We start from the raw sequence: 24,351 nt of genomic DNA, 5'->3' as shown, positions 1-24,351 counted from the left end.
TCTATCGCAGGCAGCTGACCTTTGAGGAGGAAATCGCTGCTCTCCGCTCCTTCCTGTAGTAACAGCCGCCGCTGCCGCCGCCGCAAGGAGCACCGGCCGGGAGCGAGAGCCGCGGGGCGCAGAGCCGGCCCGGCTGCCAGACGGCGCGGCCCCACCAGGTGGGTGGCCCGGTGGCGCGTCCTGGGCGGCGCGCAGAGAGGGGACACTCGACTGCCGTCCCGGCACCTCCGACACCCGGAGCCCGACGGCCGGCGCAGCGCGGGGATCAGTCCCCGGCACTGCGAGGGAGTTGGCAGAGCGCAGACCAGGGAGGAGGGACGGGGGTACGTGGGGACAGGGGTCGGGGATGAAGGGCGGTGGCCAGGGAGGGCGCTGTCCTGGCACGCCTCATAGAGGGAGCACTGTCGGGCTGGACCCGGGGAGACACTAGTGCACAGCTGGGGGAGCAGCTGAAAAGGGGAGCGCCCAAGTCCCCAGCCCTGTCTCCTGGACAGCCCCAGCCACGTGCCCGAAAAGCCCTAGCCGTCGAGCGGGAGCCGTAGGCGCTGGCCTAACTTCGGGTTGGAATATCTCCCCTTCCCAGAAACTGGGCCCGAGGCGGGCTGGGGGGATCCTTGCTGCCCTCTCCAGAGGGCCTGTGGGCCTCCCGCCTTCAAGTTTCTCTTTCAGTTTCTAGCTGTACCCCCTACTGGGGAAGCTCCGGTGGGGCAAGGGGAGAGGAAGACGGGGAGGGCATCTGCTTCTGCAGAGCACCTTCTCCTCTTCTTCAACGGGTTCCTCGTTGGAGGGGATGGGCTGCCCTCCCCTGCTCACCATCTCTGTTCCCGAACAAGAAAGCTGTCTGTGGGAGGGAGGGGCCTGGCCTGACCGCGGTCCAGGGATAGGTAGGCATGGCAGGGCCAGGGGCAGGCCCGGTTCCTTGGCCTCTGCAGAGGAGAGGGCTTAAGCGCTCGGCTCGCCCTAGGTGAACGGCCATGGCGGGCTGGATCCAGGCCCAGCAGCTGCAGGGAGATGCGCTGCGCCAGATGCAGGTGCTGTACGGCCAGCACTTCCCCATCGAGGTCCGTCACTACTTGGCCCAGTGGATTGAGAGCCAGCCATGGTAGGCACGTCCCGCCCTGCCCCCCTCAGAGGGTCCCTACCATCCAGGCCCTTTGGCCTCTAGTTCTACTCATGGTGGTTTGGTGTGACTCTGGTCCTGCCTGTCCTTCTCTGTGCGGAAGGGGTGGTGTCCCAGTGAAAGGGGAAGCCTGGGAGGACAGAGAATGGTTTTAGACTCTGATGTCTGTGGAGCTGCTGGGAACAAGTCTTGTGGGCCCTGGAGTGCCCTCGGTCATGAGCCTGGGGTTTCCACTTTATTCTGGGTCTCTGACCTCCTTGCCCAAGGAGGTGCCACAGTAGATTTTTCTCTCCTGCCCCGCCCCAAGGGATGCCATTGACTTGGACAATCCTCAGGACAGAGCCCAAGCCACCCAGCTCCTGGAGGGCCTGGTGCAGGAGCTGCAGAAGAAGGCAGAGCACCAGGTGGGGGAAGATGGGTTTTTACTGAAGATCAAGCTGGGGCACTACGCCACGCAGCTCCAGGTGGGTGTGGGCTCTGGGCCACCTACAGGGAGGCAGCATCATCTTGTTCCAGCATCAGAACCCCTGGGTTTTTTCCTGGCCTGGCCACTGACTCACCATGTGACCACGAACTTATTGGGAAGTTTTCTTTGATTTCCCCCACCCCCTCTTTCTAAATTAGACCTGTCCGATTTCTTTAGCATATTGCAAAGCAAGGGTGGGAGGTGTTTGTTGCCAACAGAGGGAGATGGGTGAACTGGCCTTGTGGAAGAAGCAGAAGGGATGGAGGGAGACTGAGTCAGGATTCCTGTGTTGGAGAAGGGAAGACCAGCACTCTAGAAATGAGGCAACCAGACCTCCCTCTTGGGCATTTTTCAAGGTGAGAGAGGAGCTGTCCCAGAGACAAGAGCTGGACACAAGGGCTTTGAATTGAGGGTTTAGAAATAAGATGTAGCTTCTTCTTTACTTGAGGAGTAGGGGTATGGAGGAAGAGAGGGAGTTTTTGTGGAAGCAGGAAAGGGGTGTGGGTAGTGATCACAGTCAAGCATTTATTGGAACTCACTTATGTTTCCTAGAGAGCCCTTCAATCCAGACAGCAGGGTGCCAGGGAAATGCAAGTTCATCCCAGAAGAGGGGAAAAACAGGAGAAACCTGAGGGGAACCAACATAGGAGGCCAGGGGCAGGGTGGTGGGAAGTACCTTGACCTTGGCATCAGATGCCCTGAGTCTGGAGTCATCTGCTCTCTCACTTGGTTGCATCTGGACAAGTACATAGTGTCTCTCAGTATCAGTTTTCTCATCTGTGAAATGGGGATTATAGTTTCTGCTTATGTCCTAGGATTTCCATGCTGTTAGTGCAGTGGTCCCCCACCACTTTTTGGCACCAGAGACCGGTTTCAGGGAAGACAATTTTTCCATGGACCAGGATTGGGCAGGGAGGTGGTTTTGGGATGATTCAAGGGCAATACATTTATTGTGCACTTTATTTCTATTATTATTACATCGTACTGTGTAATGAAATAATTATATAACTCACCACAATGTAGGATCAGTGGGAGCCCTGAGCTTGTTTTCCTGTAACTAGACAGTCCCATCTGGGGGTGATGGGAGACAGTGACAGATCATCAGGCATTAGATTCTCATAAGAAGTGCATAACCTAGATCCCTCGCACGTGCAGTTCACAATAGGGTTAGCATTCCTATGGGAATCCAGTGCCACTGCTGATCTGACAGGAAGCGGAGTTAAGGCTGTAATGCAAGCAATAGGCAGCAGCTGTAAATCAGATGAAGCGTCACTTGTTTGCTCACTGCCACTCACTTCCTGCTCTGTGGTCTAGTTCCTAACAGGCCACGGACCTGTACCAGTCCATGGCCCAGGGGTTGGAGACCCCTGTGTTAGAGTCAAAAGAGATGGTACATTGAAAGTGTTTCATGGCCGGGCGCGGTGGCTCAAGCCTGTAATCCCAGCACTTTGGGAGGCCGAGACGGGCGGATCACGAGGTCAAGAGATCGAGACCATCCTGGCTAACACGGTGAAACCCCGTCTCTACTAAAAAAAATACAAAAAAACTAGCCGGGCGAGGTGGCGGGCGCCTGTAGTCCCAGCTCCTCGGGAGGCTGAGGCAGGAGAATGGCGTAAACCCGGGAGGCGGAGCTTGCAGTGAGCTGAGATCCGGCCACTGAACTCCAGTCCGGGCGACAGACCGAGACTCCGCCTCAAAAAAAAAAAAAAAAAGAAAGTGTTTCATAAGACCAGGCGCGGTGGCTCACACCTGTAATCCCAGCACTTTGGGAGGCCAAGGCAGGTGGGCCACCTGAGGTTGGGAGTTCAGCCTGACCAATGTGGAGAAACCCCGCCTCTACTAAAAATACAAAAATAGCTGGGCGTGGTGGTGCATGCTTGTAATCCCAGCTACTTGGGAGGCTGAGGCAGGAGAATCACTTGAACCCAGGAGGCAGAGGTTGCGGTGAACTGAGATCACGCCTTTGCACCTTTAGCCTGGGCAACAAGAGCAAAACTCCGTCTCAAAAAAAAAAAAAAGGGAAAGTGCTTCATAAACTGTGGGTTTTTAATTCACTCCAAACCAGATATGAAGATGTTGGAGGGGAAGATGAGGATGAGGAACAGAAAGATAGAGGTGTCTGGGAGGCTCCCTGGGAAAAGCTGAGGCAGAGGCTGAAGGAGAGGAAGGGCTGGGCATGGCATGGGACTGGCATGGCTGGAGCAGAGGTTGGCTGCTGGAGGCTGCTGTTGGATTCTTTCAGAACACGTATGACCGCTGCCCCATGGAGCTGGTCCGCTGCATCCGGCACATTCTGTACAATGAACAGAGGCTGGTCCGAGAAGCCAACAATGTGAGTGTCCCTTGGGGATGGGGAGGGGTGTTGAGAAGTCCTTCCATATGCCTTTCTCTCCAGAAACAACTGTGTTTATAGAAAACAGCAGCACGAGGAGAGCACCAAGAAGATGAGGGACGTGGGCAAGTGTGAGAGGTGGCAGCATTGCACGCTGGGGTGGAGTGACCCCCTGGGTCCAGTCCCTGGCTCTACCACTTACTAGCTGTGTAACTTGAGCAAGTTGCTTAATCTCTCTGAGCCTCTGTTCCTACTGTCTTTCCTTTCTTCCTTTCTTTCTTTCTTTCTTCTTTCTGTCTTGTCTTGCTCTGTCACCCAGGCTGGATCTCGGCTCACTGCAAGCTCCGCCTCCCGGGTTTACGCCATTCTCCTGCCTCAGCCTCCCAAGTAGCTGGGACTACAGGTGCCCACCACCATGCCCGGTTAATTTTTTGTATTGTTAGTAGAGATGGGGTTTCACTGTGTTAGCCAGGATGGTCTTGATCTCCTGACCTCATGATCCACCTGCCTTGGCCTCCCAAAGTAATGGGATTACAGGTGTGAGCCACCGTGCCCAGCCCCTACTGCTTTTTTTCCCCCTGAGACGGAGTCTTGCTCTGTTGCCCAGGCTGGAGTGCAGTGACACGATCTCTGCTCATTGCAACCTCCGCCTCCCAAGTTCAAGCAATTCTCTTGCCTCAGCCTCCCGAGTAGCTGGGATTACAGGTGCCCACCACCATGCCCAGCTAATTTTATTTGTACTTTTAGTAGAGACAAGGTTTCACCATGTTGGCCAGGCTGGCCTTGAACTCCTGACCTCGTGATCCACCCGCCTCAGCCTCCCAAAGCGCTGGGATTACAGGCGTGAGCCAGCGTGCCCGGCCTGTTCCTACTCTTGTAAAATGGAGATAGCAATCATACCTATCTGTGTCAGAAGAACTAACACAGGCAGGCTCAGAGAAGTGAGGCCCTGGGAGGGGTAACGGGGACGCATCTCCCCAGTTCTGAAATAATAAGAGCACTGGGCATCTACATGGACAATGGCACAGTGCTCTACTATCTGCAATAGAGCAAAATGAATTTCACAACATGACGTAACAGTTAGAAATCTTAGAACAGTGACCAGAGCAAAGGTCATATTATTTATTTATTTATTTGTTTATTTTTGAGACTGAGTCTTACTCTATCATCCAGGCTGGAGAGCAGCGGTATGATCTCGGCTCACTGCAACCTCCGCCCCTTGGGTCAAGAGATTCTCATGCCTCAGTCTCCAGAGTAGTTAGGATTACAGGGACCCACCACCATGCCTGGCTACTTTTTGTATTTTTAGTAGAGACAGGGTTTCACCCTGTTGGCCAGGCTGGTCTCGAATTCCTGACTTCAAGTGATCCACCTGCCTCGGCCTCCCGAAGTGCTGGGATTACAGGCATGAGCCACTGTGCCCGGCCTATTATTTATTTATTGTTGTGGACACGGCTTTCAGGATTTACTCAGTAGACATTTATTGAGGTCTTACTGTACATCTGATGCTGGGCTATCATCAGAGAAACACATAAAGCCCTGGTTCCTGCCTGGAAGGAATTCTGGCAGCAATGGATTCTCTAGAGATGAGCTGAGTGCTAAGCGGGCCTACGTGGAAAAAGCACCCAACTCAGACTGGGGCAGGCTGGCAGGGGAGCTTCCTGAGGACAGGCATGTCTGAACTACAGTGGAGAAAGGCAGGAGAGGAGGGATGAATTTTCTAGTGAAAAGACAGCAGCTGTGAGAGCAGGAGGGCATGAATCTTCTTATCACATTGGAAGACTTGTAATTAGTCAGTATAACTGGGGAGAAGGAACCAAGTGGGGGGTTGCCATGGATAAAAATAGATAGAGACACCCAGGCGTAGTGGCTCACACCTGTAATCCCAGCACTTTGGGAGGCTGAGGCAGGCGGATCACCTGAGGTCAGAAGTTTGAGACCAGCCTGGCCAACATGGTGAAACCTGGTCTCTACTAAAAAATACAAAAATGAGCTAGGCATGGTGGCGGGCACCTATAGTCCTAGCTACTCGGGAGGCTGAGGCAGGAGAATCGCTTGAACCCAGGAGGGGGATGTTGCAGTGACCCAAGATTGTACCACTGCACTCCAGCCTGGACAACAGAGCGAGACTGTTTCGAAAAAAAAAAAGAGAGGGGTTAGAAACCAGGTCACAAAGGGTCTTCCAGCACAGCCCCCATGTCCTTGACCTGTTGCCATCACAGAGCTACATGCAAACCTAAAAATGACTTCAGCCGCATTGACAGATCCATGTCCACGGTGCTGGTGTTGTCATGGTCTGGCAGCTCATTCCTTCCTCCAGCCATAAAGCTGTTCCTGAACACCGCTGGCGTTCTAGGCCTTGTGGATTCTGTAGTACACAGGAAAGACAAGGTCCTAGCCCCTGGGAACCTCACAACCTTGTGCAGGGAGACAGACAGAAACACGTAAGCAAATACAAGAACAACACACTTTCTTTTTTTTTTTTTTTTTTTATTGAGACGGAGTCTCGCTCTGTCGCCCAGGCTGGAGTGCAGTGGCCAGATCTCAGCTCACTGCAAGCTCCGCCTCCCGGGTTTACGCCATTCTCCTGCCTCAGCCTCCCAAGTAGCTGGGACTACAGGCGCCCGCCACCTCGCCCGGCTAGTTTTTTTTTTAGTAGAGACGGGGTTTCACCGTGTTAGCCAGGATGGTCTCGATCTCCTGACCTCGTGATCCGCCCGTCTCGGCCTCCCAAAGTGCTGGGATTACAGGCTTGAGCCACCGCACCCGGCCAGGAACAACACACTTTCAGATAGGAACGGCACTACTGTGAATTGGCTCATCGGAGATGACCCCTCTGCAACGGTACCAGTTAAAGTGCTTTGCCTCAGGAGGATCTGATACCAGAATGTTCCAGACCGTTGGAACAATAAGTGCAAGGGCCCCAGGGCAGGAACATGCCTGTGTGTTCAAGGAGCAGAAACAGAAAGCACACATTCCCAGGGAGCTGGAGATGGAGGTAGGCAGGGCTATGGCCAGCAGACACCATGGGAAGGGGTTTGGATTTTATTCTGAGAACAGTTCATTGGAAAGGCTCTGAGGACTTGGTCCCCTTCAGCCGTGCGCTCCCTTCCTTTGTGACCTGGTTTCTACCCCACTCTCTCTATTTGTGTGTGTGTGTGTGTGTGTGTGAGAGAGAGAGAGAGAGAGCGAGAGACGGGGTCTCGCTGTGTTGCCCAGGCTGGAGTGCAGTGGTGCAATCTCGACTCACTGCAACCTCCCACTCCTGGGTTCAAGCGATTCTCCTGAATGTGCTGAAGGAATGGCTGGATCCAGGGAGAGCTTGTTGATGCCTCTCCCCTAACTTCATTTCGGGGTCTCCAGGATGCCTGTGAGAGGTTCGGCCTCTTTCTTCTTCCTTCGATCACAAGGGGGTCTTAAGTGAGATGATGTGTGTTCACACAGCCCTGTTCCTCCCTATGTCCCTAGGATCTACTGCAGTCCATGGCATTGGGTCAGCAAATAAATGTAGAGCGAGGGGTCATCATCATTAGTGGGAAAACCCAGGTGACACCTGGGACGTGTTGGGTTCTAGTCCCTGGGAGGGAAATTAGATGGCCCCTGTTTGGATACTCTGGTGGAGGCAGCTCTGACATAGACATTTGTACTTTGAAGGTGCCGTTATCTGCTGTTATCTACCAGTCACCTGTTTCTCCTCTGTCTTTCCCTTTTCTATCCCAGTTCTGGCAAATGACTCCTTCTGATGCAAATGACCCTCCCTTCTTGCCCTAGTTTGGGGTTTGGAGTCTGTAGTATTGGTGTTTCCTAATCCCTGTGGTCTTCTCCCATCCTCTTTTCCCCGAGTTATTTCCACTCCGTCTGTCTCCAGTGCAGTTCTCCGGCTGGGATCCTGGTTGACGCCATGTCCCAGAAACACCTTCAGATCAACCAGACATTTGAGGAGCTGCGACTGGTCACGCAGGACACAGAGAATGAGCTGAAGAAGCTGCAGCAGACTCAGGAATACTTCATCATCCAGTACCAGGAGAGCCTGAGGATCCAAGGTGAGGCGCGGTGGAGGCACAGTGTGCATCCTGAGGGTGGGCGTGAGGAACGTTCTATGGGCTCCTAGAGGGCAGGGCTTGGTCAGTGTCCATCTCCTCAGCACTTTGCCCAAAGCCTGGTAGAAGCAATGGCTCCCGGTGACTGAGCCCCTGCCGTGGGTCACACTTGGCACACATTATTTAATTCAACCCTTTCAACAAGCCTATGAAGTGAACAGTTGTGTTATCCTTCCTTTGGTAAAAGTGAGGTTCAAAGAGAACAAGTAACTTGGCCTAGGTTGTCTGTAAGTGACAGAACTGGATCTCAGCTAGAGATATATCATAAAATTCCTATACTTTATTAACCAATATTCTCTCCTTAATGGTATATATTCTGTAAATATCTACATAAATAGGTAAATATGAACAGTGCTCCCTAACCAGAGGGAGGACTTGGATTGGAAGTCTTCTGGTTGAACCGGGCTGGGAGAGGTGGAACTTCTAGAGTGGGCCTTCTTGAGCCTCACGGATAGGATGTGGGCCTGGGAGAAGAGGTGACAGTAGAAAATTCTCATGTATCCTAGGTCTATAGTTTGCCAATGGCTCCCAGGATAAAGATATAGGGAAATAAAAAAATCAAATTAGCTTGGAAGAAATTAACCCCAGGTACAATTTGAGGAGTCATGGGACGTGGTCCGTCTATTAATATGTTCCATTCCAGACTGACCCCAGAAATGTACCACTCCTTCTTAGTGAGAACAAGGGGTGTCAAACTGCTTTTTCCTTTACTCTTTTTAATCTGGTTTCTTAAGGTAGACCTTAAGTCATTGATTTTAGACCTTTCTTCTTTTCTTTTCTTTTTTTTTTTGAGACAGTCTTGCTCTGTGACCCAGGCTGGAGCACAGTGGCATGATTTCGGCTCACTGCAGCCTCTGCCTCCCAGGTTCAAGCAATTCTCGTGCCTCAGTCTCCCGAGTAGCTGGGACTACAGGTGCAGGCCACCACGTCCGGCTAATTTTTTTTAGAATTCTATTGTAACTATTTAAGCTCTCTTCCTAACCCTGCACTGTCAGTGCTTTGTGTACACTGAGACCAGCCCAGTGCCTGAATGTTGTAGCTATTATGTAAATACTTGCAGGATAATTCTGAATATTTATTTATTTATTATTGCCCACGCTGGAGTGCAGTGGCATGATCTCAGCTCACTGCGACCTCTGCCTCTCATGTTCAAACTATTCTCATGCCTCACCCTCCTGAGTAACTAGGACTAGAGACATGCACCACCACGCCTGGCTAATTTTTTTTTTTTTTTTTTTTTTAGTTTTAGTAGATACAGGGTTTTGCCGTGTTGTCCAGGCTGGTCTCAACCTCTGGCCTCAAGCGATCTGCCCGCCTCAGCCTCCAAAGTGCTAGGATTATTGGCGTGAGCCACTGTGCCCAGCCAATACTGGCAGGACAATTCTTTTTTTTTTTTTTTTTTTTGAGACGGAGTCTCACTCAGTCGCCCAGGCTGGAGTGCAGTGGTGCGATCTGGGCTCGCTGCAAGCTCCGCCTCCTGGGTTCACGCCATTCTCCTGCCTCAGCCTCCCGAGTAGCTTGGACTGCAGGCGCCTGCCGCCACGCCCGACTAATCTTTTGCATTTTTAGTAGAGACGGGGTTTCACCGTGTTAGCCAGGATGGTCTCGATCTCCTGACCTCGTGATCCGCTTGCCTTGGCCTCCCAAAGTGCTGGGATTACAGGCGTGAGCCACCGCGCCCAGCCCTGGCAGGATAATTCTAAGAGAACTTCCCCTCATCTGAATCTATCCCAGACTGACCCCAGAAGAAGGGCAGCTCCTTCTGAGAATGGAAACGGAAGATTTGGGGCTGTTACTCCTACCCAAGTCCTTAGACTGTCGACAGTATTTCTGATCCCGTGCCTGGCTTTTCTGTTTCCTGTGCTGCGTGGTGTATTAGGTTTGGATTCAGGTTGGGTTTGGATCCATCATGCAGTGTCTTCTCAGTCCCATTTGTCAAGTTCACTCAGCAGAAACACAGACTGTTGATCTGCTTTTGCCAGGGAAGGCTCAGCTACCTCCAGTGGAGTAGGGAAATTGCTTCCTGTCTCCCTGGCCTCCTTCCCAAAAGCTTCTGCACATTTCCAGGAGAGACCTAATTGGGTCCCTTGCATAGGAAGGCTGGGTCCAGGTGTTGGGATCACCACCATCCTCCCTGTGGCTGGGCAGGATTCCCGAGGTGGCCATGCAGACGCCTCGGATCTGTCCGTGCCTGGATGATCCTCTTCCTGCTTGATACCTGCAGTGAGATTGGAGCCATATTTCTGAGTTCTAGCTCTGGGCTGTTCCTGGCTACATAGAGTTGCTTTTGTCTGTCCCAGCTTGTGCATCCCATGGGACAGGGCTGGGGTCAGGGTGACATGACCCTCGGGCCAGCCAGGAACTCGACTGAGACATGCTGATGCACGCATCTTCTGACTCAGCTCAAGCAAGGATGCTGGGCTGTTGAGAAGGTGATGGGAAGGGATTAATAGTCCCAGCGTGGTGGAGAGGGGCTGTTGTTGGGAGGGTGGGGTGGGTCTGCTGCTGGTGGCTGTAACTGTGGACATGTCTAGTTTCTTAGGCTGGGTTGTTGATACACAGGTGCTCCTGTGTTCCATGTTCCCTGTGTCTTACGTATTTCATAATGGATACTTTTTGTTTTTTTTTTTTTGAGATGCAGTCTTGCTCTGTCTCCTTGGCTGGAATGCAGTGGTGCTCTCGGCTCACTGCAACCTTTACCCCCCAGGTTCAAACAGTTCTCCTGCCTGGGCCTCCTAAGTAGCTGGGATTACAGGCATGTGCCACCATGCCCAGCTAATTTTTGTATTTTTAGCAGAGACAGGGTCTTGCCATGTTGGCCAGACCAGTTGGTCTCGAACTCTTGACCTCAAGTGATCTGCCTGCCTCAGCCTCCCAAAGTGCTGGGATTACACGCATGAGCCACCACACCTGGCCACATGATGGATACTTTTTTTTTTTTGAGACAGAGTCTCACTTGTGTCACCCAGGCTGGAGTGCAGTGGCGCGATCTCAGCTCACTGCAAGCTCCACCTCCTGGGTTCACGCCATTCTCCTGCCTCAGCCTCCCAAGTAGCTGGGACTACAGGTGCCCACCACCACACCCGGCTAATTTTTTGTATTTTTAGTAGAGATGGGGGGTTTTACCTGGCTCCAGAACGGGTGAGTGCGATTCCCTGGGCCTCCTGTTGGACACTGGGAAGTGACGGTCGTGGTTGCCTATCCCTTCCTCTAGCTCAGTTTGCCCAGCTGGCCCAGCTGAGCCCCCAGGAGCGTCTGAGCCGGGAGACAGCCCTCCGGCAGAAGCAGGTGTCTCTGGAGACGTGGCTGCAGCGCGAGGCACAGACGCTGCAGCAGTACCGCGTGGTGAGTGGGGTCCTGGCCCTATCCTGGGCGTAGGTGCCATGAAGTCAGTCTCTGGGGACCCAAGGGAGGGCTGGGACCCGGATGAGAGCAGAACCTGGGAGGGCAGGAGGCCTTTTTTCCTGGGGGCCATGCGAGGCAGAGCAGCTCGGCCCTGCCCTGCCATTTCCCAGCAAGGCCCTGCAGTGTTCTCTGGGAGCCCAGAAGGGGCTGCTCTCCTCCCTTCCCTCAGGAGCTGGCCGAGAAGCACCAGAAGACCCTGCAGCTGCTGCGGAAGCAGCAGACCATCATCCTAGATGACGAGCTGATCCAGTGGAAGCGGCGGCAGCAGCTGGCCGGGAACGGCGGGCCCCCCGAGGGCAGCCTGGACGTGCTACAGTCCTGGTAATGGTGTGGGGCGGCCAGAGGGCAGGGCAGGAGGGGCTGGTGGGGACCCTGGCTGCTTCTGCCTCCTGTGCTGGCTCCTGCAGCAGGCCCCCTCCATCCTGGGACAGCTCTTGTTTCTCCAGGGGTCCTGGTTCCTGAATCAGACTTTGGTCCCCCATCCTGTGCACCTCCCCCAGGAAGGGGGCTGCTGTCCTTGGGGGGGAGAGAGCTCGGGTGTGTGGGGTGATGCTCGGGCTGTTTGGGCCTAGTCAGGGTCGCCCCTCCTGTGTACATTTCTAATTCTGGGAGGCAGGGAGCTCTGCTCTTCCCATGGGTGGGAGGTGTGGTGAAAGCACAGAGCCTTCCTGGGGGAGGGGGAGCTGTGTCTTGGGGCCTGGCGTCTGTGCGGAGAAGCCATTGTCCTCCTGTTGGCCTTGGGGCTCCCGTGCAGGTGTGAGAAGTTGGCCGAGATCATCTGGCAGAACCGGCAGCAGATCCGCAGGGCTGAGCACCTCTGCCAGCAGCTGCCCATCCCTGGCCCAGTGGAGGAGATGCTGGCTGAGGTCAACGCCACCATCACGGACATCATCTCAGCCCTGGTGACCAGGTGACTGCTGCCTGTTGGCCATGCCCAGGAGCTTGGGGCAGCTCCAGACTGCGTGTGGGGGGCCGCAGGTGCCTTCCAGACCAGCAGATCCGCTTCGTGCCTCTCATCCCTCCCCACTCCGTCTCCAGTTGCTGTGGCTGCTGGGTGCCGCCCTTGCCCGGTTTCTCCTGTGGACACTGCAAGAGATGCCCATGGGCCGCAGCCCATGCCGGCTGCTGTGTTATCTCACTCCCCTCTCCATCCTCTCCCTGGACTCTCACGGCTTCCCCGGGAACAGAGGCTTCACCTCCTGAGCCCCGCGGGAGGCAGCCCCACCCCCACCACAGGAGGACTGAGAGCCCTTTCCCCTGCACCAACCCCTCATCGTACGTCTGTCCCTGTGTCCCCTGCAGCACATTCATCATTGAGAAGCAGCCTCCTCAGGTCCTGAAGACCCAGACCAAGTTTGCAGCCACCGTGCGCCTGCTGGTGGGCGGAAGCTGAACGTGCACATGAACCCGCCCCAGGTGAAGGCCACCATCATCAGTGAGCAGCAGGCCAAGTCTCTGCTCAAGAACGAGAACACCCGCAAGTAATTGTGCCTCTCCCTTCCCCTGCCCAGACTTAGGTGTGGGGGACCTGCACCCCCTCTCTTTGTCCTTGCTTCCAGCCATGTCTTGTCCCTTAATTTACCATGTTGCCCAGGCTGGTCTCGAACTCCTGGACTCATGCAGTCTTCCCATCTCAACCTCCCAAAGTGCTGTGTTGACAGGTGTGAGCCACCACGCCCAGCCGAGTATCAGTTCTTTACCCTGGGGATGGTGTGGCTGCCAGAGAGCTGAGACTCACCGCCACTGCCCAGCATCATGAGAGACTGTCATACCACTTTCTCTTGAAAGTGTATTGCTTCACACTGTTGTAAATTCAATCATGTCAAACCATCATTAAATCTGGACAGATGGTACACTGCCCTCCTCCTACTCAGAGACCTTCCCCGTTCCTGCAACAAGCATGGTGCTAGGCTAGATGCGGTGGCTCACCCCTGTAATCCCAGCACTTTGGAAGGGCAAGGTGGGAGGATCACTTGAGCCCAAAAGTTTGAATTGGACAACACAGGGAGACCCTCATCTCTACAAAAAATTTTAAAATTAGCTGGGCATGGTGGTGCACGCACCTATAGTCCCAGCTGTTCAGGAGGCTGAGGTGGGAGGATCACTTGAGCCTGGGAATTTGATACTACAGTGAGGTATGATTGCGCCATAGCATTCTAACCTGGGCAACAGAGTGAGACCCTGTCTCCAAAAAAATCACAGAGAGTATGGTGTCGCAGCCGTGTTCTAGAACCTGTGCTACGCACCGAGGATGAAACTGTGATCCCAACAGAACTGGGCTGTCTCCTTGCCCAGCCCCCTGACCAGCAGAGCAGGCAACAGATGCTGGGAAATGCCTGATGGTGTAGCCATGTGGCAGGGGGACATGTAGGGCACTGAGAAAGGGGGTCTTGATGCAGGAGTAAAGAAATGACAGTCTTAGGCTCCTGGTGGAATTAGAGGTAGCTAGTGATAGGGAGGGAAGTAGCAGAGAGGGAGGACTTTCAGGCAGAGCCCATGTGCCAAGTCCTGAGGGAAGAGTACAGAGAGGCTGTGTGTGGCAGAGTGGGGAGGTAGTGTCCAGTGTCAGGGCAGGCCACCCACAACGTATGCAGGGGGTGAATGAATGAGTGAGTGAATGAGTGATGTGGAAGACATGGCCCCATCCCTTGTCATCCAACTAAAAATGTTTACTGAGGCTGGGCGTGGTGGCTCACGCCTATAATCCCAGCACTTTGGGAGGTGGAGGTGGGCAGATCACTTGAGGCCAGGAGTTTGAGACCAGCCTGGCCAACATGGTGAAACCCTGTCTTTACTAAAATACAAAAATTAGCCAGGCTTGGTGACATACACCTGTAGCTCCAGCTACTTGGACCTCTAGTCCCAACTACCAACTACTCTGAGGCAAGAAAATCACTTGAACCCGGGAGGCAGAGGTGGCAGTGAGCCAAGATTGTGCCACTGCACTCCAGCCTGAGCGACAAAGTGAGGCTCTGTTTCAAAAAAAAAAAAAGGCCAGGCGCAGTGGCTCATGCCTATAATTCCAGCACTTTGGGAGTCCGAGGCGGGCGGATCATGAGGTCAGGAGTTCACGACCTGCCTGACCAACATGGTGAAACCTCATCTCTACTAAAAATACAAAAATTAGCCCGGCGTGGTGGTGGACACCTGTAATCCCAGCTACTCGGGAGGCTGAGGTAGGAGAATTGCTCGAACCCAGGAAGTGGAGATTGCAGTGAGCCGAGATCGTACCATTGCACTCCAGCCTGGGCAACAAGAGCAAGACTCTGTCTCAGAACAAAACAAAAAAACAAAAACAAAAAAACTTTACTGATTTCCTACCATGTGATCCGGGGTGAAGATGAAGACAAATGATCTCACTGCCTTTGAGCTTGCATTGCAGCTGAGGAGACTGATGAAAATACACTTTAAAAGATCAGGCAGGGCCAACCCAATGATAGACAGTGGAAAAGAAGTTAAGACAGAGCAATCTAGGCTGGGCGCGGTGGCTCACGCCTGTAATCCCAGCACTTTGGGAGGCCAAGGTGGGAGGATAATTTGAGGTCAGGAGTTCGAAACCAGCGTGGGTAACATGGCAAAACCCAATCTCTACTAAAAATACAAAAATTAGCCAGGTGTGGTTGCACGTGCCTGTAATCCCAGCTACTTGGGAGGCTGAGGCAGTAGAATCACTTGAACCTGGGAGGTGGAGGTTGCAGTGAGCCGAGATTGCACCATTGCATTCCAGCCTGGGCAAAAAGAGCAAACTTCTGTCTCCAAAAAAAGAAGAAAGAGCAATCTGTTGGCGTTGGAGATGTGTTAAAGGTGGGGGTGAGGGAAGGTCAGCCTGGTAAGCTTCACCAGATAAGTGGTCCAGGAAGGCCTTTCTGGGGAGCTGTCTGGGCTGAGACCTGAAGGAGGAGAAGGCTAAGAGTGTTTGGGGTGACCGGAAGAGCAAGGGCCAATGTCCAAGCCTGGCATGTTCAGCAGACAGCCAGGGCCAATGGGGCTTGCATGTCCTGAGTCAGGGGAGAGGAATTCAGTGAGGCCAGGGAGGTAGGTAGGTGTTGAACATAAGGATACTCATAGACTGTGGTTGTGGTTTTTATCTTAAGTGCATTAGAAGCTACTGGAAGTCCCCAAAGCCCCTCACATCAATCTTGGTGTCTGAGGAATTTCTAATAATAGATACAGACCTCACCACTGGAGACCTTGCCTTGGGTGCTGGGCAGCAGGTTGATGGAGAAGTCAACTCAGAAAGATGCCAAGAAATACTCTTAGGGGAGGGGGGCAGGGGCTTTTGGCAGGGCTGACCTGAGTGAAGACCCCAGCCCAAGGTGTGGACAGGACCATGCTCCTGGCCTGGGGCCTGTGTGGAGCTGGGACTCCCCTCTCCATTGCAGCGAGTGCAGTGGTGAGATCCTGAACAACTGCTGCGTGATGGAGTACCACCAAGCCACGGGCACTCTCAGCGCCCACTTCAGGAACATGGTGAGGACAGGGCCCACCCTCAGAGGGCAGGTCTGCCCAGAGCCAAGTCCTTGTAAGCAGCCGCCGTCTCCCTGTTCCTCTGTCACCTCCCACCCTGCAGTCACTGAAGAGGATCAAGCGTGCTGACCGGCGGGGTGCAGAGTCCGTGACAGAGGAGAAGTTCACAGTCCTGTTTGAGTCTCAGTTCAGTGTTGGCAGCAATGAGCTTGTGTTCCAGGTGAAGGTGAGGCCCCCAGCCCTCCTGCCCCAACTGCTGCAGTTCACCCAGCAGGTGGAGGGGCCTGCCTTGGGACTCCTGGCTGCATTGCCATTGGACAGCCTGCTTTGACTTGGGTACCTGTTTGCTAGGTTATAATCTGGGACTAACCCAGACAATTTAGGCAATGGGCTAAGAAGAAATTGGTTTGTTTGTTTGCTTGTGCCTACGTTTTGTTGGGAGGGGTTTGTGTTTGGAACTGTGGGTGAGGAAAGTGGGTTGGGACCAGGTGTGGTGGCTCTCACCTGTAATTCTAGCATTTTGGGAGGCAGAAGAGGGAGGATTGCTGGAGTCCAGGAGTTCAAGACTAGCCTGGGCAGCATAGTGAGAACCTGTATCTACAAAAAAAAAAAAAAAGTCAGGCATGGTGGCATGCACCTGTAGTCCCAGCTATTCTGGAGGCTGAGGCAGGAGGATCACTTGAGCCCAGGAGGTCAAGGCTGCAGTGAGCTGTGATTGCACCATTGCCCTCCAGTCTGGGCGACAGAGTGACACCCTGTCTCGAAAAAAAATAAAGTGTTGGCCGGGCACGGTGGCTCAAGCCTGTAATCCCAGCACTTTGGGAGGCCGAGACGGGCGGATCACGAGGTCAGGAGATCGAGACCATCCTGGCTAACACGGTGAAACCCCGTCTCTACTAAAAAAAAAAGACTAGCCGGGCGAGGTGGCGGCGCCTGTAGTCCCAGCTACTCGGGAGGCTGAGGCAGGAGAATGGCGTGAACCCGGGAGGCGGAGCTTGCAGTGAGCTGAGATCTGGCCACTGCACTCCAGCCTGGGCGACAGAGCGAGACTCCGTCTCAACAACAACAACAAAAAAAATAAAAATAAAAAAGAAAAAAAATAAAGTGGATTGCGGCCATATGTGGTGGCTCATGCCTGTAATCCCAGCACTTTGGGATGCCAAGGCAGGTGGATCACCTGAGGTCGGGGGTTTGAGACCAGCCTGACCAACATGGAAAAACCCTGTCTGTACTGAAAATACAAAATTAACCAGGTGTGATGACGCATGCCTGTAATCCCAGCTACATGGGAAGCTGAGGCAGGAGAATCGCTTGAACCTGGGAGACAGAGGTTGTGGTGAGCCGAGATTGCACCATTTCACTCCAGCCTGGGCAACAAGAGTGAAACAACGTATCAAAAAAAAAATACATTAAAAAAAAAAGTAGATTGGGCACATTGCCTAAGCAGAGGGCACATGGTGGTCATGCCCCATCAACTTGGGTTCCTCTGACTCCTGTAGACTCTCTCCCTACCTGTGGTTGTCATCGTCCACGGCAGCCAGGACCACAATGCCACGGCCACCGTGCTGTGGGACAACGCCTTTGCTGAGCCGGTGAGTGGGAGCCCTACCCCAGCCTCCCCAGGCCCTAGGACCTGCCTGGGGTCAGCCCCACCCCTTGGGCCCCTGCTGAGTGGTCCTTCCTCACCCCAGGGCCAGCCCAGAGGTGAGGTAAGGCCAGAAGGGCTGGGGTGCTGGGCGCCTGCCTTCAGCCATGGCCTTGGTACTCTTTCTGGGTTCCAGGTTCCTGGACTGGGGTCTGTGAGGTCTGTGAGTTTGGTCTTTGGATCCTGGTCTGGGATCCTCCTTTGGCAGATGGCTTGGGTCCTTTCTCTCTGTCCTCTGTGCCCCCACCCCCTGCATCGGCTTTCTTCCCTGCAGGCTGGGGTTGCAGCACAAGCTAGTGTATAAAAGCTGCCGCATTTCTTACCCTTGCATTTGTGTCACCTTTCTGGATCTATCTCAGTCTCCCCTGTCTCTCAGTGTCTGTGTATCTCGTGTGTGTGTGAACATTTTCAACTCCCTTAATCTACCTTTTCCCCTCTCTTCTCTCTTTCTCAGGGCAGGGTGCCATTTGCCGTGCCTGACAAAGTGCTGTGGCCGCAGCTGTGTGAGGCGCTGAACATGAAATTCAAGGCCGAAGTGCAGAGCAACCGGGGCCTGACCAAGGAGAACCTTGTGTTCCTGGCGCAGAAACTGTTCAACAACAGCAGCAGCCACCTGGAGGACTACAGCGGCCTGTCCGTGTCCTGGTCCCAGTTCAACAGGGTAGGGGCCCGGCCGCCAGCCATCCACCAGGGCCCATGGGGGTCTGTCGCTCCTCTGCCTGGTCTAACACCCCACTCTCCACCCCCAACTACCCTCTCCTACAACCAGGAGAGATGGGGGCCCCTAGCCTCACGAAATGCAGGCAGGGGCTGTAGGAATTGTGCTCAGTGATGAAGCCAGAGTGAGATGACAGAGGGCCTCTGGGCTGGGAGTTGGGATCCTTGGGTTCTGGGCCTAGATGTGTTTGCTAATTTTCTTTTTTTTTTTTTCACAGACAGAGTCTCACTCTGTCACCCAGGCTGGAGTGCAGTGACATGATTTCAGCCCACTGCAACCTCTGCCTCCCGGGTTCAAGTGATTCTCGTGCCTCAGCCTCCTGAGAGGCTGGAATTATAGGCGTCCACCACCATGCTGGGCTAATTTTTGTATTTTTAGTAGAGACGGGGTTTCACCATGTTGGCCAGACTGGTCTCGAACTCCTGACCTCAGCTGATCCGCCCACCTTGGCCTCCCAAAGTGCTGGGATGACAGGCGTGAGCCACCGCGCCTATGGCTCTGGCTCTGCTTCTGCCTCTTTCCTCACTAATTTTTGAAGACTCATCCATTCTGTGCCTCAGTTTCCCCACCTATAAAATGAGGGGATGACTTTGGAGGAATGGCTTTGGAGGCCCCATCCAGCCTGGATTATTTTCCTTTTTTTTTTTTTTTGAGACAGAGTCTCACTGTGTCGCCCAGGCTGGAGTGCAGTGGCCAGATCTCAGCTCACTGCAAGCTCCGCCTCCCGGGTTCACACCATTCTCCTGCCTCAGCCTCCCGAGTAGCTGGGACTACAGGCGCCTGCCACCTCGCCCGGCTAGTTTGTTTTTTTTTTTTGTATTTTTTTTAGTAGGGATGGGGTTTCACCGTGTTAGCCAGGATGGTCTCGATCTCCTGACCTCGTGATCCGCCCGTCTCGGCCTCCCAAAGTGCTGGGATTACAGGCTTGAGCCACCGCGCCCGGCCAGCGTGGATTATTTTCTACATCTCTTACACCCACCCATGGCTCGTCTTGGACCCTTGTGTCTTAGAAGCAAGTTTCCTCTCTGGGTCCCTAGGGTACAAGTTGGGGGCTGTGTCACTTTATGGTCTGCTGGAGTGTGGTGGCAAGCAGGGGTGAAGAACTGGGGGAAGGCTGGGTGGGGGCAGGAGGGCCCTGACTTTTGTGGGCCACCTGTGACCTGGGGCACCAGCCCTGACTCGGGGGTTCCTGGGCCCTCAGGAGAACTTGCCGGGCTGGAACTACACCTTCTGGCAGTGGTTTGACGGGGTGATGGAGGTGTTGAAGAAGCATCACAAGCCCCACTGGAATGATGGGTAAGGAACGGGGGCTGCAGGGTCAGGGGCCAGCTGTGGGTGCAGAGGGACTGTGGCTGTGGCCCAGTGGTGACGCTCAATGCTCCATGCACCCAGGGCCATCCTAGGTTTTGTGAATAAGCAACAGGCCCATGACCTGCTCATCAACAAGCCCGATGGGACCTTCTTGTTGCGCTTTAGTGACTCAGAAATTGGGGGTATCACCATCGCCTGGAAATTTGACTCCCGTGAGTGCCCGTTTTGCTCACACTCCAGCCCCAAGGCCCAGTCTCCTGTTCCCTTGCCCCCTCCCCCCGCCCCCCACGTCGGGCCTGTGTCCTTAGGAGGTACCCAGTGGGAAGCTTAGTATGAGAGGGCTGTGGCTTGGAAATGTATTCCCTTTCTATCGTTTTCCATTTTGGAGAATCTGAAGTCCCCAGCCCCATAGACTCCAGGACGGTTGGGTGAGTTCTCCTGCGGTTTCAGCTCTCCCTGCTCTGCCACGACCCAGCCTTGTTGGTATCTGCTCATCTGGTTTGCTGAGTAGAACATCCTGCATCGGCTTTCTTCCCTATAGGCTGGGGTTGCAGCGCAAGCTACTATATAAAAGCCCAGATTTCTCTTGCAAGCCTGCCTTAAGGCCCCACAACCTTGGTCCTCCTCCTGCTGCTGGTGGATTACGGGAATGAGGTTGTTCTTTTCACAGCGGAACGCAACCTGTGGAACCTGAAACCATTCACCACACGGGATTTCTCCATCAGGTCCCTGGCTGACCGGCTGGGGGACCTGAGCTATCTCATCTATGTGTTTCCTGACCGCCCCAAGGATGAGGTCTTCTCCAAGTACTACACTCCAGTGCTGGGTGGGTACTGCCCCAGGACCCTGCCTGCTGACTCCCCCGGGCTCTTCCCCAGCCCATAGACAAAGCCTTGGGCTGCGCCGTGGGGACTCCCCAGGAGGAGCCCAGGGGCCATGTCCCCTGTGGGTTTTGGCCCATGGGGTGATGGAGAGGATTTCAGGGCTCACAAATGAAGAGAGGGAACGACAAACCTGTCCCAGCTCTCTTCTCTGCAAAGTGAAAGCTGCATGGATCCTCACTTCTGCACCCTCGGAGGAAGGGGTGGCAGTGCTGTAGGGAGTGGCCGGGATCATTCAGGCCCACAGATAGTGCTCTGCTCCCCACCTCACCAGCTGCTGTCTCCACACCCTGCTCACAAACCTTCCCCCGAGTAGAGTGCAGGCAGCAAAAGGGAGAAATCTCTCTTCTTCCAGCTGCCCCAAATCCATTGGTTGGGTTTGCTTGTTCATTCTCTTTCTTTGACGGGTGGGGCAGGGAGAGGGAAAGCAAATGGCCAGAAAAGGAACCAGGAGAAGGGATGGGATTCAAGCCAGGGGTCTCAGTGACCCTCAGGCAGGATTCATCAGCTGGTGTTTATTGGGGGTCCTTGGGAAATCTCATCCCAGCTGAGACCACAGGGTGATGTGGGCAGGAGGGAGACTGCATGGGGCATGGACTTCTACCCCACTTGGGAGTTCCCAGAGTCTTTGGTTCTCACCGCGGTTCTCCCCTTGGCAGCTAAAGCTGTTGATGGATACGTGAAGCCACAGATCAAGCAAGTGGTCCCTGAGTAAGTGGCCAGGTGGCTCTGGCCCTCCTTCTGCCTCTTTCCTCCTTCCCCAGACCTTGCCTCCCATCCCGATCCTGGACCCAGCTTTCTCCTCCCCCAGAAAACCTGTCTCAGCCCTGGGGAGGGACCTGGGCTTGGTCACACTGTGCCAGTACCCGAGTGCCCACTCCTGTAGCTGGAGCTCCAGGACCAAGTGGGCACTTTGTCTTTCTACACCCCGAGAAAGACAGACATGCCCCTCGGTCCCTTCCCTGTCAGCTGCCCTGGCCTCCCTGGCAGCTGAAGCTGTTCTCTTTCTTCTGCAGGTTTGTGAACGCATCTGCAGATGCCGGGAGCGGCAGCGCCACGTACATGGACCAGGCCCCCTCCCCAGCTGTGTGCCCCCAGGCTCACTATAACATGTACCCACAGAAGTAGGTGGCGTTCTCATGGGGGTCCGCAGGGGAAGAACTGGGGGCTTGGCCCCAGGCTGGACCCCTGGAGGGCTGGTGGGCAAAGGAATCCAGAGCTCTGGTTAGGCTCCGGTCCAGGAGGAGTGAGATCAGCCAGGAAAACGAGCATTTTGAAGCTAGACATAGCAGGGGCCAGTCCTCACTCTAGTACCAACTGTGCAATCTTGGGAAAATGATTGAGCCTCTCTGAAGCTCAAGTTTCCTTATGTGTCAAACGGTGGCAAGAATGCTTGCCTCATGAGAACGGGAGGAGCATTAAAATGAGACACTGTGGGTGAAGCATTTCCACAGGGAGGGGCTTGGAAGGGCTTGATACAGGGTAGCTATGAATGGGGTGGTTGTTCTTAAGAGTCTGGTGGGAACAAGGTAGAGAATTAATTCCCTTCCTCACTGTGGATGGCCAGGGCTGGATGTCTGGGAGGTACCACCTTCCAGTGGGACCACTGAAGATCCCAGGTTCCAATCTGGAGTCCACCACCTCCCAGCCAGGTGGCCCAGAGCAAGCTTCCTGACATGGCCTTGTTTCCTCGTCTATAAAACGGGGTCAATACCCACTCTCCAGGTGGCTGTAAACATTGGAGTCATGTGCTCCATAGGTTCAGCTGTTCTAGGTGCTCAGTGAAAAGGCCCAGCCGTTCTAGGTGCTCAGTGAACGGGGCGGTGCCTACCACGCAGCTGAGCATAATTGCAGGTGGGCAGAGCCCACTGTGTCAGTCAGCTGGTTTTACAGATGAGGACAGGGAGAAGGGAAATGAATTCCCTAAGATTATTCAGTGAGTTAGCAAGAGATGGGAACAGAGTGGGGGTCTGCAGAAGCCAGTGGGCTGACTGCTACCCAGCTCAGGGTGGGGTGGGGGCATCCAGCCAGAACTGGTCCCGTTCTCATGAGACGAGTTTGAGTGGAGAGCAGGCTGGAGGCTGTCCCCAGGGAGCTTGAGGCTGTGAGAAATGCCAGTTCCCTCTGACATCCCCCTCTCTTTACCAGCCCTGACCCTGTCCTTGACCAGGATGGAGAATTCGACCTGGATGAGACCATGGATGTGGCCAGGCACGTGGAGGAACTCTTACGCCGACCGATGGACAGTCTTGACTCCCGCCTCTCGCCCCCTGCCGGTCTTTTCACCTCTGCCAGAGGCTCCCTCTCATGAATGTTTGAATCCCACGCTTCTCTTTGGAAACAATATTCAGTGTGAAGCGTTCGTGTTGTGAGCTTAGTATGGCTGTGTACACCGACACCTTTGCAGGCATGCATGTGCGTGTGTGTGTCCTTGTGCATGAGCTACGCCTGCCTCCCCTGTGCAGTCCTGGGATGTGGCTGCAGCAGCGGTGGCCTCTTTTCAGATCATGGCATCCAAGAGCGCGCCGAGTCCGTCTCTGTTGTGGTAGACACTGAGCCTCTGTCACTGCAGGCACTCAGTGCAGTCAAACCTATTCCTTCATCTGCTCAGCAGCTATTTGAATGAGATGATTCAGAAGGGGAGGGGAGACGGGTAACGTTTCTAAGCTGAAGTTTCACTCCGGAGTGAGCAGCTTTGCCCTCCTAAGACAGAGAGTGTGTGTGTGTGTGTGTGTGTGTGTGCGCGCGCGCGCGTGTGTGTGTCTATGTAAATGCATCTGTCCTCATGTGTTGATGTAACCGATTCATCTCAGGAGGGAGGCTAGGGTTCATTTTTGAGTAGTATGTGGACTCCAGACTCTCTGTGAACCCTCGGAGAGTGCGTCTGGGCCTGGCCATGTCCTTAGCACAGCAGGGCCGCTGGTTTGAGTGAGGGTTTCTGAGCTCCTCTGAATTAGTCCTTGCTTGGCTGCTTGGCCTTAAGCTTCATTCAAGTCTATGATGCTGTTGCCCACGTTCCACGGGATCTATATTCTCTCCCTTCCTTGAGGCCCCAGCCTTCTTACCTTGCCTCTCTGTTTGTAACCTTGTCTACGAAGAGGAAGAAAAGATTGGGTCTAGGATATGGTGGGTGGACAGGGGCCCCGGGACTTGGAGGGTTGGTCCTCTTGCCTCCTGGAAAAAAAAAAAAACCTGCAGTGAAAGACAAGCTGCAAATAGCCATGTGCTGCGTGTCTGTGGAATCTGGAGTGAGGGGTAAAAGCTGATTTGGTTTGACTCCGCTGGGAGATGGGGCCAGGAGCAGGCTTTGCGATGCTGTGTAACTGGCTGTGATCTGGGGAGGCCTTGCTCCCAACCACACACGCTCCTCCCTCTGAGGCTGTAGGATTCGCAGTCAGGGGCAGCTGACCATGGAAGATTGGGAGCCCAAGGTTTAAACTTCTCTAAAGGGAGGTGGGGATGAGAAGAGGGATTCTTTTGTACTTTGTACAAAGACCACACATTTGTGTAAACAGTGTTTTGGAATAAAATATTTTTTTCATAAATTTGCTGCTATGGCTCCTGGTTGGGGCGTTGGTGGCCTCCCTGGGTGATGGGAACCCCTGGAGCTGGGTTCTGTTCCTTCCCCCGTGCATGCCTGACACTGTCATTTTTAGTCTTACATTTTAACTCTGCCCGCTTCGCTGTGGTTTTCAGGGTGCTGGCCACCCCTGGAATACTGCCAATGCTTCTCAGAGGGGTAAGGGGCCAGTTTAAGGGGCACAGATTCCCTAAAAAGCAGGGGACTCGAGGTTTGGGGAAAAGATGGAGATGGGCATGGGTGGGCAGAACTCTGACGCAGGCCTCTCCTTAGCAGCTGCTGCTCCCAGCAGCCTGGAAGCTGGCGGCTGAGGGCCCGGCGCCAAG

The 24,351-nt window shown here is 54.2% G+C and overlaps 1 protein-coding gene across 1 annotated transcript; it reads left to right on the top strand.

Annotated features, from left to right (window-relative positions):
* Positions 1 to 186: 186 nt before the first annotated feature.
* Positions 187 to 23,990, top strand: STAT5A (signal transducer and activator of transcription 5A). Its single transcript, XM_033182978.1, is given in 20 exon segments — positions 187 to 323; positions 965 to 1,102; positions 1,428 to 1,584; positions 3,829 to 3,918; positions 7,787 to 7,961; positions 11,233 to 11,363; positions 11,593 to 11,744; positions 12,178 to 12,333; positions 12,726 to 12,808; positions 12,811 to 12,904; positions 15,806 to 15,893; positions 15,994 to 16,116; positions 17,390 to 17,482; positions 17,990 to 18,196; positions 19,455 to 19,549; positions 19,646 to 19,776; positions 20,235 to 20,390; positions 21,105 to 21,156; positions 21,462 to 21,569; positions 22,594 to 23,990. Coding segments are annotated over 19 exon segments (2,382 nt in total). The 5' UTR covers positions 187 to 323; positions 965 to 974; the 3' UTR covers positions 22,757 to 23,990.
* Positions 23,991 to 24,351: the final 361 nt, after the last annotated feature.

Source organism: Trachypithecus francoisi, unplaced genomic scaffold, assembly GCF_009764315.1.
Source record: "Trachypithecus francoisi isolate TF-2019V2 unplaced genomic scaffold, Tfra_2.0 Lachesis_group20, whole genome shotgun sequence".
Taxonomy (NCBI): domain Eukaryota; kingdom Metazoa; phylum Chordata; class Mammalia; order Primates; family Cercopithecidae; genus Trachypithecus; species Trachypithecus francoisi.
This window is presented reverse-complemented; position numbering and strand designations above follow the sequence as displayed.